This window comes from Carassius gibelio, chromosome B19 (genome assembly GCF_023724105.1).
Source record: "Carassius gibelio isolate Cgi1373 ecotype wild population from Czech Republic chromosome B19, carGib1.2-hapl.c, whole genome shotgun sequence".
Lineage (NCBI taxonomy): Eukaryota > Metazoa > Chordata > Actinopteri > Cypriniformes > Cyprinidae > Carassius > Carassius gibelio.
The window spans coordinates 13,859,527-13,873,073 of record NC_068414.1 but is presented as its reverse complement, the minus strand read 5'-3'; the positions used below and the strand labels follow the sequence as shown (position 1 = coordinate 13,873,073).

General features: G+C 35.3%; 1 protein-coding gene across 6 annotated transcripts; it reads right to left on the bottom strand.

Moving 5' to 3' along the window:
- Nucleotides 1–1,476: 1,476 nt before the first annotated feature.
- LOC127978809 (uncharacterized) lies at nt 1,477–12,637 on the bottom strand. 6 transcript variants are annotated; one of them, XM_052583721.1, is made up of 9 exons: nt 12,359–12,637; nt 11,999–12,117; nt 8,998–10,549; nt 8,817–8,904; nt 7,341–7,496; nt 6,969–7,187; nt 5,933–6,098; nt 5,344–5,423; nt 1,477–4,980 (listed from the first exon to the last, which is right to left on the bottom strand). In XM_052583721.1, the coding sequence occupies exon 9, from the start codon at nt 4,666–4,668 to the stop codon at nt 2,224–2,226; it is 2,445 nt and encodes an 814-aa protein (XP_052439681.1). In that variant the 5' UTR covers nt 4,669–4,980; nt 5,344–5,423; nt 5,933–6,098; nt 6,969–7,187; nt 7,341–7,496; nt 8,817–8,904; nt 8,998–10,549; nt 11,999–12,117; nt 12,359–12,637; the 3' UTR covers nt 1,477–2,223. The 6 variants fall into 5 exon arrangements, with proteins under 6 accessions (XP_052439681.1, XP_052439684.1, XP_052439683.1 ...); XM_052583724.1 differs by having other exon boundaries at nt 12,359–12,636; XM_052583723.1 differs by lacking the exon at nt 5,344–5,423.
- Nucleotides 12,638–13,547: the final 910 nt, after the last annotated feature.

The window sequence follows — 13,547 nt, the reverse complement described above, 5'->3', positions numbered from 1 at the left end:
ACCCACTGTTTTAATGAGAGATAGAAAAATCTGACAGTGTATCACAAATCGGCAGAACACTGGCTCAGACAGCATGGTTTAGTTTATGGGGATGTCACATGATGAACAAACAACTCAAACCTTATCAGATAAGAGGTGAGGTGAGCTAATCATTGGCTAAAGAGCCAGGTAAACAATGAATTCATATTTTCTGTTTCTTATAGCATTATTGTTTTGTATTGTTTGTAGTGTGATTAACGTTTGAGTAAGTAGTAGACGTATTAGGGAAGTAACACATAAAATTTTAAATTATATTTTGCAATTATTAAAAAAGAATGAAATGACTCGGGGAAAAAAAACTTCACATAAAAATAAAAATTCTGTTATCATTCTATTTACATACTGTAGTCATGGCCATTCGCAGGGTATTAAAAAAAAAATTAATAAAAAAATAAGTGGTAAAAATCATGAAACTACGATGCTAAATTTCAAGTCACCTGAAGTAATGTGTGTTCACGTAATTTCAAAATTACCGTAATTTAAAGGGTTAAAAATGTAAAAAGCAATCACATGTCATCACAACTTTGAACTTGAAATGTGTCTATTTATCCATTCTCAAAACCCTCTGTAGGGTTGCGGGAATAACTATCCCACTAAGTAAACTGCAACAAATTTATTAATAAGACATCTGCATAATGACTATTACTTGTACTCAGTGTTTGTCTGCTGATTACTCAAATTACGCAGATTAATTTGACTGCTTATAATATTTCTATTGAAACGCAAACGTTGTTACACACTGAAAATTTTGTACATTCAAATATAGTGTATCAAGGCCTATTTTTGGTCGTTTTAAAGATGTCGTAGCCTTTTAAATGACATCCAGTCGGGGTTGTTATTCACTGGATTGTTTATAGAGAGCTACAGCAGTCTGTAAACATTTCACTCTGCCAAACAATTCTAATAACGACATAGAGACGAGTTCACTTCAGGTTCACCAGAAAATATTTTGGTTTATGTTATATAACACTAGAGGCCCATGTCAGTAATCACATTATCCTATGAAGACCAATAACAGATGCATCTTGCTGTTTACTTGTCCCAGAGCCAGTAGTGGCTCCACACTGTACATTTAGGTGGGGCAGATTCTGGGTAGTAGCACTAATATATGGAAAACATTTTGTAAACTTTATATTCTAATCTCTGAAAACATGCAGACAAAGTTCTAGCAGAGATCTCCTTGCTTTATCCTAAGTTTTGGAGTTATTCGGGTTGGGAAAGATGATCATGTGTCCATTCTCAGTTTAGTTCAGTTCAATTTTATTTGTATAGTACACTCTCGGAAAAAAAAGTACAATTTTGTACCAAAGAAGGTACAAACCCTTGTCACTGGGGCAGTACCTTTTACTGGTACAAAATTGTACCTTAATGTGAAGTAACAAATTTGTACCATTATAGTTTGTACCTTTAAGGACATGATTTGTACCATGGAAAACCAAAATGTACCTTTTTTTTTTTTTACTTACTGGTACAATATTGTACCTTTACCTAAGGTGCATATTTGATCCTTTAAGGTACCACCCCAGTGACAAGCCCTTTTGTACCTTAACTGTGTCAAATATGTTCCTTCAAGAACTATTAAAGGCCATTTTTCTATTGAATAACATCAATTTAATATGAAAAACAATACACGTGTTTGTGAATACTTTGTTACAGGTTATTTTGTAAAATTCATCTCTGCAGTTTACAATTAAGATTTCAAACATTTCTAACAGAACATAAAAAAAACAATTCTCCATTTGCTACAAGATATTTCACTAAAATGTCACAATGTCAATTTCATTTTCCAATCTACAATAAAAATTCATAAGCCATTCACAATACACAAATACAGGTGTTTGAATACTGTTACAGGTTCAAATATTTCTTGTATTGTAAATACATCTCTACAGTTTACAATGGAGATTTCAAACATTTTTAACAGAACATAAAAAAACATTTCTCCATTTGCTACAAGATATTTCACAAAAATGTCAATTTCATTTTCCAATCTACAATAAAAGTTCACAAGCTATTCACAATACAATTTAGACTTACATTTTTAAATTCCACACAATACCCTTGAATTTACATAACATTAACAGTTTTAAAGGACTAATTAAATTATGTATAGCATTATAAACATTTTAATGAGATGTAGGTGAGTGTGTTAAAATTTAAACCTAATGTTTTGTAGGTGAGTGACTATGCATATCTGGCTCCTACATACAAATGGTCATCAACCACATAAAGGTCAAGTGCCTGGTGGTCCAGTTCCTCTCCTGGCATCACACAAAACCAATCCTTATCATATGAAACACTAAATGCATGGAAATGAGAGTCAAACGATTGTGGGAGCAAAAGTTTCCCACACAGTATCCACAATGTATCTACATTGAAAACGTACTTAACCTGAAAGAATAAAGGAACTTCCTCTGTATGCACAACATCAATAACAAACACATCTTTGGTGCTGTACTTTACATTATTTACACAAACCTCTTTTACACGTTGAAGTGTTTTACCTGCAAAATCTATGGCTTGACAACTTTTGTGACTTTTAAGTGTATTTTGAAGCTCTCTGGGTAAAGATGTAAATGGAGTGCTTATGCTTGTTCCAGACACTTTTTCATAATCACTCAACATGCTTTCTGATGAAAACTCCCAACACTGTTTGAATTGGTGTCTTTTGCTTAAGGAAGCAGCAATATTCATGAAGTTTCTACAGGTGCTAGATACAGTTTTAAAATACTGATGTTTACTTTCAAAACGCATACACCAAAGTGGACGCAGCGGACCATAAGATGAAATAAGTCTAGCATAATGAATTAGATAATGACACTTGGGTGTAATGATGTCAAATACATCTTTTAACTCTTGTAAGAACTCTTTCACTTTCAAATCAAGAATTGGGAGGTTTTCTCTTTTCACTCTAGGGGCCATAACTGTATCTGCAATTTCTCGACATAGAAGATAAACATTCCAATATTCAGAATTGGGTGGAATGCGATGTGCAATCAAAAAAGGTAAAAGCCTAAATAAGCACCATTTTTGTGAGGCTGATCCCGAGATGCTAGAATTGTGTAAAATTTTCTCAGAAAGCTGGGATGGTTTGTTTGCTCTGTCATTTTGACCGATTGAGAATTGACTCAATTCAGCATTTACTTCCTGTATAGTCATATGCTTTTCTCTATGTGCTTTACATAAAACTAGTTTGACTACTAAAGGTATTACGCCTTCTAATAAGTCGTGCATAATATCTGGTGGCAGTCCTTTTGTCACATCAAAGTAACTTAGTTCATCAAATGGACAGATTCTCTGAACACCATATACTGCACTGTTGGTAGGATTCTCCTTTATGGACTCTAAATGATATTTGTGGACTTCTGAAGTTCTGAGAATGAATTTATCTTCACTGAAAAACTCATTCTTATTTGAGTGGGTTGCCATACAGTATCTGCATATTCGTCCTGAGTTAAAGGACATGCTAAATCCACCAATCATGTGAGCAGACAAATTGTCCCCAGAGATAGAAGCCAAAGCAGCACGCACATTGAATGTCTTATTACTGAACATCAAATCAAAGCCATCAGTTGACAGTAATTTTAGATCATCCAACAGAGGTTTCAAAATAATGTCCATGTGCTGCTTAAACAAAGAATGCTTAACAAGTAATGCAAGGTGGATATGCTTTAGCTGAGACCTGCGTTTTACACCTATATTGCCAACACTATAGTAAATAGCACAGAGTTTGTGTTTGTTTCTTTTGGAACCAAGCGGATTGACCACTTCAAACTCATCTTCGTAAAAGTGCAGGCGCAATGCAGCTGGATGTTTGGAAAAGAATGGATGTTCCTTAAAGTACTTTCCATCATTGTAGTCCCTCAGCACATGCTCATCCCTAGGCTGAATGTTTTGTTCCTGTATTGAGTCCCATACATCCTCATGGCTGCAGTACTTTTTGAGCACATCAATGATGGGAACATAAGCAAAATTTCCAATCACAAGACCATTAACATCTCTAACAGTATGCTGCACAGGTTCTATCATGTCCAAATGAGAAATACAGTATTCTTTGAACAAATGTTCAGAGTCTATTACCTTACAGGCCTCAGCAAAAAAGTCAAATGATTGTAAATGCCCTACAAGTTCAGGAATTTCTTCAATATTAAAACCATTTTGCTTCAGATGGTAAGAAAGCAATGAATCATAGTTTTCTTTGAAGAAACTAAACAGAAACTTGACATCTTGCAAGATTTCTTGCTGAACAGACTGCGGTAGGACATTTTTTTCTCTGCATTTCAATACAAAGGAAACCAGATTTCCTCTGAAATTAGTCAAAAGATCGTTCATATCCAGCATAACATCTTCAGGAGTATCCTCTGCAGTGTCAGTGTTGACTTCATTGTCACTAATGTCAACTTCATCCTCTCCAGTGACATTATGACTTGGCCAAATGTGAGTTCTGTGTTTTCTATATACATGACGCCTGAAAGACTCGTATTTGAAAAAGTATTTTTGACATCCATCAAGTCCGCAACAGATGGAAAAGTCATGTTCATGAGCATGAATCAATCCTACATGTTTGATTAGTTTCACTACAGTAAAATGTCTGCGTGAACACTTTGGACATGCATAGGGTCGTGGCATCCTCTCAGGCTAAGATAAAAGATTAATAATCCTGACGACAGCAGTTGGCAATGGTTTGTCACCAGGTGCAGTTACCTTCAACACATGCCTTTGGAGAAAGAGTAGTGTGTTCCTGTTGTACGAGGGATATGCAAGGTTGAATAAAAAATACATGCAAAAAGCAGAGAGAACACCGTCCTCCACCCCAACTGCTCGGCAAACTTCAGATCCCTCCATTTTCACAGTGCTGAAAATTCTCTTCTCGCTGAAGACCTGTTTCCAGTTAGACGCTCCCAAAATCTGTACAATGGGATATGGTGTGGCTGGTTCTTCCTAAACAGAATGGAAATAACATCAAAAGTAAATCTGGATTAAATTCATGTTTCCAATGACTAAATTCATGTTCTAGCTACAACTGTCTATCTACACTTAAGCCAGAATAGTTTTTATATTATCCTACTTTTAGGGATGCACCGAATAAATTCAGGGCCAAAACTTCTAGATGCACTTGGCCAAAAACCAAAAAATTACTTTTTACAAATAATTTCTTTTCTTTTTTTTTTTTTTTATAAATTTTAAAAGACTTTAATAAATTAAATTATTTAATGATTCTGAATTTAAAACATACAAGCCAATACATGAAAATAATCAATTTCGGTGCATACCTATTTGCTTTAGATTCTTTGCATTAAATACCTGTCTGATTGTGACATAATCGTCCACTTTCTCCCTGAAAATCACCGGAAGTAAAACCAGAGCAGCACGAAAATCCATATCTAAAAAGACATTGAATAGGTATTAGGGGTGTAACAGTTCAAATTGCTCACGGTTCAGTTTGTATCATGGTTTTAAGGGTCATAGTTTCGGTACATGTCATGTTCACAGAAAAAGTCTACTGACAAAAAAAATAAATCAAACTACAAGCAACTGCAAAAATAAATACAATAAAGCAAAGATACAAATAAAATAAACAGTGCTTTTCAGGTTTTTCTGGTAATTACTTTGGGTAGTGGAACTGTTTCATACAATTTTTCTTCAACAAACCATATTATTGTTACCGGTGCTCAGCTGCAACACCAGTTACATTACTTTCCCAATGTTCTTATGGTAATAAAAGTAATTTAGTTCAGTTAGAGAACAAACACTACAATTAAAAATGTGAACGTTTTACTCTCGAATTAGTGATTTAACATCCTGCCCCCAGGCACCTTATAGCAGGTATAAAGACGTACAATATTCAATTTGTATTTTCAATACAAGCTGTCTAAACAGAAAACATGCATACCACAAAGACTCTCTGCAACAGCTTCTCTTCTGGCATCCATGTAATGTGCTTCTATAACGGATTTCCCCTTAGCCAAACTCAAAACATTGGACACAATTTTGCTGAAGGAATCCTGGAAACACCGGCTTAAATTTACGGCATGCATTCGACCCATTTCCTGGAATAACTGAAATACAAATACAGAAGAAAAAAAAAAAACTATTTAAATTAATGTTACTTCTTTTCTCACCATAGTATAAAGTTACAGTTCACACACCATGCTCTAATGGGAACTTTCAAAAGCTTGTTCCCACATTGAGAAATTGTGTTGTTTACACAAAAATATTGTTTTCACTTAAGCAGCATTTATGCACAGCTATTGTGAATGGGCTTCTCTCATGCACTCTTGAATGTTCAAAGGAGAGCAGGGTTTTTCCTGCAGAGAGAATTACGAGGCGGCCGCCTAAGTCAAATTTCGTATAAAAACATAACATTTCAATTAATCAAGAGTGGATGACAAATAAATCGTTATAATACGTTGAGTTTAATAAAGACACAGAACTCTCATCACTGTAAAACGCAAAGAACGTGTGACACTTTTACTTTCGTTTTCAACAACGTAATTCTCTTCAGGGAAAAACATTCAAGGAAAACATATCAGGGCTCGATAATAACGCTTGTCTGTGACACGTGTGTTTTTTTAAGGGACAAGTGAAAGAGAATTGTACTTGCCTGACAGGACAAATGCCCCGATTAAAATAATTTTCAATATTAAAAAAAAAATAACTAGGGAATCACAGAAAACGGGAGGATGATTCTGATTTAATTTAATGTAAGTGGTGATTAATGAATTTATCTTTAAAATGAAAAAAAAAAAAAAAAAAAACTTCCGGGAGGTGCATGTCCACAGAAATTTTTTTTTTTTTTTTGCACAAGTAACATGGACAGTAATTTTTATGCTTTCAGAATTTTTTTTTTTTTTTTTTTAAGTAATAATCCGCTACCATTGTATGGAAAACAGTAAACAATATGTATAAGCTTTTTTTTTCTTACTTACAACTGAAGGGGTCCTGAGGAAGGGATATTTCTGAAAAATTTCTGCAGTAGGAATGCCATTGGTTATTTCCCTCCTCCTCCAAGCAAATGTTTGTTTCATTTTTTCATCCACTATTGCAGCATCTGGTTGGGTCTTCTTGTACTGGTCCTGTAAGGTCTTCACATGGGCATTGATTGAAATAGCATCCTCACCAATAGAAGACACACAGTCTTCATCTGCCTATAATGCAAAACACATGTAATGACAAGATTACAGGTTTCAAGATTTAGTCATATATAATCTGAGTGAATTATTCCTTTGATGAAAGACTACAGTTTAAAGCTGTAGTTTAGTGTTTTATATTGTGATGTATCACTGCTAGACATTGCTTACCACAGATCTGCTGGTTCTCTGACAACTAGCCTCTTTTTCTCCAGGTTTCTTTACATTGTGACCATATTTCATTTTAATCTTTTTTACCTCCTCTTCGTTAACAAGTGGGGACCTTTCAGTTTTAAATTTTCTTTTCAGGGACATGTGCCAGGTATGCTGTTGTAAAAAAAAAAAAAAAAAAAAATTATGTCAAGCTGAAGTTAGTGTTTTCTGGGAAGGCAGTTAAAATGTGCCATACTAATCGATGGTTGAAAAAAAAAGCCAAAAAGGGTCATGAAACAGTAAACTAAATCTGAGATTCATTTGTGTAGCATCTATTTGTTTCAATTGTAAAAGAAAATAGTGAATTTTGATTAGGGCTGCACAATTAATCTAATTTCCAAACGCGATTACGATTATGGATGCCATGATTACGTAATTGATATCGTATTAAACCCTTTCAAGCCCTTTCGAAATCTGTTTTTCATACATTGCTGGTAACACTTTATGGTTATCTTAAGTCAACTGATCGCTATGATTTTCAGGAACGGAATTTTGAGAAAAACAGGTTTAATTAACTGTCACATCCTGCTAGCGGGACGATTGGCGCTCTTATTTATTGCCTTTTTTTAATATCACATTTTAGTAATCATCATAGATAAGGAAGCATTCGAAAGCTTACGAACTCAAAATTCATCATGTGAAAACCGTTTTGAAATTGGACGACTGAGCAAGGCGAGCAAGTCCCCGTGAACCGGAAGTTACAACAAACGACTTATATATATATATATATATATACACACACACACAGTTAGCTTAGGCTTTGTTTTTAAAATATGGACATTAGTTTGGCTATAATGCTCAGTCACAAAATAGTAAAAACAACATAAAAAAAAAATTGTGATAAAATTGTGAATTTCCTGGAAAAAAATCGTGATATGATATTTTTGCCATATCGGCCACCCCCATTTCCAAGTGAAACTGAATATAGAAAAGAGGGCAGGGTTTTACTTTAGCACTCCTCCTCTCCATCTCTCACTCATAGCAGACTAACGGTTTTACGGGAGTTGCCATGCAACGATTGGTTGCTGATCAAAAAGGAAATTACCATATTTGTATCTGACAGCATTGTACAGAAGAGGGAGAGAGCTTTCTAACCATGTATGTGATGACAGGGAGCAGACACAGAGATCACGGAGCAGTGGGATGATTTAGAATGCCAACTTTTGTTGAATTATTGAGAAATCTACAGACGCAAATAGATAAAGTGTAATAAAATAAAGACCTAAATGTGTATGTTACTGTATGTGGACTTTTTTTCCACCAGAAAGTCTCTTCAGCTTGCCACTATAAATCGCTATTTTTCTGCACTGAACTAATGAATATTGCCATAAAAGAATTTTCAAAAAACATTTAAACCTGTAGCGAGAAAAAAAACAGATCTATAAATTACATTAATGTAAAAAAAAAAAAAAATTAATTAAACATCTGACTTACATATCCATTTCCCTCTGCATCTCTCAGGAAAGGGTATTTGGAGATAAGAGCCTTGACTGCACAAACATAGTCACTGTTTGAAGGATATCTATCAGAAGATTAAAAAAAAGTGTGCAAAGTTACTACAAATGTTTACCAGGGTTTGGAATTTAAAAAACAAAATAGTGTTTATTAAACTTACAGTGTGTGCTGAGCCATAGTCTCGTGCAGCACTCGTACAATTTTATGCCGGTAAGTGCTGATCTTATGACATGGTTCTTTGTTATCCAATTTTAACTGAACATCCTTTGGGAATTTTGGTAGTGAGAAGACAAGAGGAAATGGGGCTGGAATTCTTTGCTCTTGGCTGTTTAGAGGAATGACGCAGAATAGAAACGAAACAGTATGAAATGTTCATATCATGATTGTAGTGACCAAAATGATCCCTGAATTTTAACAGCATTAGCTACGTTTACATGGACACAATCAGAATGAAATAAATACAATTGATGAATCTGAACAAGGTGTATACATGAATGATAAATAAAGTAATCGGGTTGATGTGCGCGTTTATACGTCACAAGTTTCAAATCAGATTTGATGTTTTATACAGTTTCCCGCTGTTCGCGCATAAATACTCTCCTTTATTGGTTATTTATTTGTTTTAAACAGCAGACGTAATATTAATTCATCTCTGGTCATAATTTAGAGCAGATTAACCGGTTTGCCATGCTGCTTATTGATCACGCAGGAAAAATGCCCCTCCCCGCGGCCAAAACCAGACGTCTGTGGATGAGAATCCAAAACAAGGACTGGTGGGACGTTGTCCTGCTTCACTTCACAGAGACGTGAGTGAAATGAGGATTTTAGAATGACGGGAAACGTATTAATATAACACTTAATTCAACAGGAAGAACAGCTCGTTCCACGCGTCATACGTCATTACGCTATTTAATGTCATTGCACAGTCCTTTCAGTTTCGATTTTCAATCCGAGCAAGTAATTACATGTTCTCTCGATCGGATTACAAAAGGGATAAACCACCCAATTCAATCCGATCGAAATTTCATCCGGATCAAGCTAAATCGAATCGATCAAGGTGTTTACATGTTTTTAGTCCGATTGAGCCATCAATTCAATTACAAGTATCCATGTAAACGCAGCTATTGATAAAATGTTCTGGAATGTTCTAAAAGTACTCACATATACTGAAATCACTTCACAGAATTGTATGTTGAAACCAACAAAAATTAGCAGCATTATGCACTTTTTGTAACATAAAATGATGGCCAGATTTTAAATAAACAAATTAATTAACCGACTTAATTCATTTGGACTTATTTTGCGATCTCTTCATTGAAGTTTTGAAGCATCAGAGTTTTGGGTGAATAGACTTTTAATAAAGTGACTTCTGTGAAATCTTTCAGACTTGAATTTGAAGTGCAGTTTTACTGTGCTTTATCAAGACTGACATCAATGTCATTCTGGCAAAAAATAAAATAAATTTAAGGACTTAAAGAAAGTCAGTCAATCAGAAGAAAATATAAAGGAACATAAATAAAAAAAAAATACTAATACTTGCCTCAAAGCTGAAGGTGTAGTCAGACTTTCAGACAGTTCTTCACTCTGGTTCTCTTTAAGTTGTTGGATAAGTTTGATAAATTTAACTTGCTTCTTAAAAGACTTCTCAAAAAGTTGTGCTATCATGTGATCCGTTAGACCAGCATTGACAGTTTCCCCATCAACTTCAAAATCTAAGAGTCAAAGAGACATTTGCTAAGTTTCAAAAAACGTATTTAATACAATGAATAAAATGTATATGACTTATAGATAGGGCAGAATCAGGTAACGTTAATCACACTATTTTAAACACAGGGAAAGAGTGATGGGCAGACCACAAAGAACACACTTCACAAGTTTGTCTGGAATTTTGCAAGATATACTTTGAACATGCACAAGACGGGCGTTATTTGTATATCGGAGTTGGGTTTGGGCTGAAAACATGAAATGCACAGAGTTGGAAGGTATGTGTAACGAATGTCAAACGTTAAATTAATGCCTGGCTCAGATTACACGATTTTAACAGATCCGTTTGACGTAGGGTGTCGTGGGGATTTGTAAACGACAACGGGCGTCAGGACGCAATATTCAATAGTTTCATCTTGTATAGCTTGTCATAATAGGCGAAAACCAATGTAGCGTCTGCGATGCTTAACGACATCATGACAAAAAGACTAGCATGTTTAATTTTTAACGGTCCTCCACGACGGTTCTGTCAAGAGTAATTAAGTACGTGAGCGAGCAACAGTGAGTGAGTGAGTGAGTGAGTGTGTGTGTGTGCTTGCGCGAGTGAGCGACAGTGTGTTTGTGTGTGTGTGTGTGTGTGAGACACCGCGACTATCATAACTGTGCGTTCACACCGCCGGCGTCGAGAGCGTCAAAGTGGCCGGAACTCATTCATTCTCAATGTACGTTAAGCTGGCGTCGAGCAGCGGCGAGGAGAGATGAAATCAAGGCAACATTATGGTAATGAGCTATGACGCGGTTGGGCAGCAACCAATCGGAACGTAGAAGTCCACCGCTTGAGGGGATTCCAGAGAACGCAGCTCCGACCACATTAGATCCCAATCAGAATAAAGGACAGATTGATTATTGCTGTTTCGCGTTTGTATTAATCTATGATGTGTCCCTGTTGCGTAAAGGGACATAAAAAATAAATTAAAAGTGATACGTGGACCAAGGTGTCTGAGATTGTTCATTTTAAGTAAAGGATCCTAATATTTCATCCACAACAATATTTAATGAGGTTAACTTATAACGTTACTCTCATTGTGGTTAGTCTGCACGAGATCAACAAGCTTGTTTGCTTTGCGGCCACTTTATATATAAAATAAGCATTCGATCTACGTCAGAGCGCTCACAAATCTTTCTGCAGCCTCGTGAGCAGAGCGGCAAGAGCGATTTTTGACGCTCTCGACGCCTGCGGTCTGAACACACAGTAACAGACACAAATCATGAAAATTAATCTGAACCAGGCATAACTTAATTTAACAGAATTGCAGCACACAAACTAAATCTCTTTATACTATAAGTGGACGGTTAATAGCACTGGATTCATACATAAGCTAACGTTAAATAACGTTACACTTGCTAATGCCATAAATAGTTGTAACATTTTTGATTTGATTAAATATAAAACTCACCTTTGAATTTTCTCTTTTCTTCCTCTGAGAATTCGAGTCCGGCCTCTGTTAATTTTAATAGGAGTTCTTCTGACGACATCGACGACAAAGCCATGGTTGTCTGCTTCCCGCTCTCCGTTCTGTTTGAAAATTCTTTGGCCAATCAATGTCGTGTTGCTATGCCTAATGCCATAGTGTATTGTAACGTACTATTAAAGTAATTAACTGCTTTAAAAATGTCAAAAAGTGTACACAAATGGCTAACAGCATTGCATGCTGTCGTATATGCTAAATTTGCTTGCTAATTTCGCTTTGAGTAGTTGAAACATTTAAATTGTTTGCCTCATGTACTAAATATAAACAAAAATAGTCAAAACTCACCTTTACATTTCGTCTACGAACTTTTTGATAATTAAAATCCACCTTCTTAATTTTTTTAAGCTTTTAAGTCGAAAATGACAGAGACAAAATGCCTGGACGTGTGTTTCAGGAGTGCTTCTTCCCGCTCTCCGTAATGACAGAAAAAATTCCCTAACGGCTGCAGCTGCGCCGCCGCCTTCGACCAATCAGTGTATTGTTGTTATGTAAATTATTTAACACAGCAACCAATCGTGCATGAAACAGTAATTTGGTCAGATTGCAATGGAAAGCAAATGACAAATTGCGTGGATACCAATGATAAATGTATTTCATCATGAATGTCTGACTATGAAAATATTTATTAAAACACTGCATGAAGTATTTTGTTTTATAAATATCACAAAACCTCGTGGTTTTCACATGTTTTTGGCACTATTTTTCAGAACTGTTATAATAATGTACATTTAAAACAGTTGTATAAGCTCATTTAAATATTTTAATCTGTAAATTATTCATAACTCTACTATTTAATCATTTTCGTTCACAGAGATTGTATGCTATTTGCAAATGTAATAAGGGAACTGTCTATCAAGGTTGACAGCTATTCAATGTACCCTTAATGTGAGAACAATTTTGTACCTTCATTTCAGTTGTACCTTAAAAGGTACCAAACAGTCTCATCATAGGTCTTTCCTGTACCATTTAGGGTACAATTATTAAAAAGGTACAAAACCGTTCTTCGAGGAACATTATTTGTACCACCGTGTACCTTTTTTTCTGAGAGTGTATATTTAAAAACAACCATGGTTGACTTGAGTGCTTAACAATGACAAATGCACACAGAAACAAGACAAATACAGTAAAAACATTACAGTGTTTCAGCTCAGTTCTTAATAAAAGCCAAGGAATACAGTACTTAAGTAATGATTTAAAAAATCCACCCATATAAATGAGTCGTGCCTGATCAGAGCACACCAAAATTCATTACAAAGGCCTCCTGCAGTGAACTGATGTGTTTTTGTAGGAAAAATATCCATATTCAAAATGTAAAAATCCCTTTAATCTAGCTTGTGCCAACAGTTGAGCACAGAAGCAGCTCTCATTTGTGATATAACTCCAACTGGATTCTCCTGAAAGAAGAAAGTCATATAGACCCAGGATGCCTTGAGGGTTAGTCATTTACAGGCTAATTTTTATTTTTGGGTGAACT

What these genes read in the sequence shown, in the direction of transcription:
- LOC127978809 (XM_052583721.1), bottom strand. Translation starts at nt 4,668, where the DNA reads ATGCCACGACCCTATGCATGTCCAAAGTGTTCACGCAGACATTTTACT.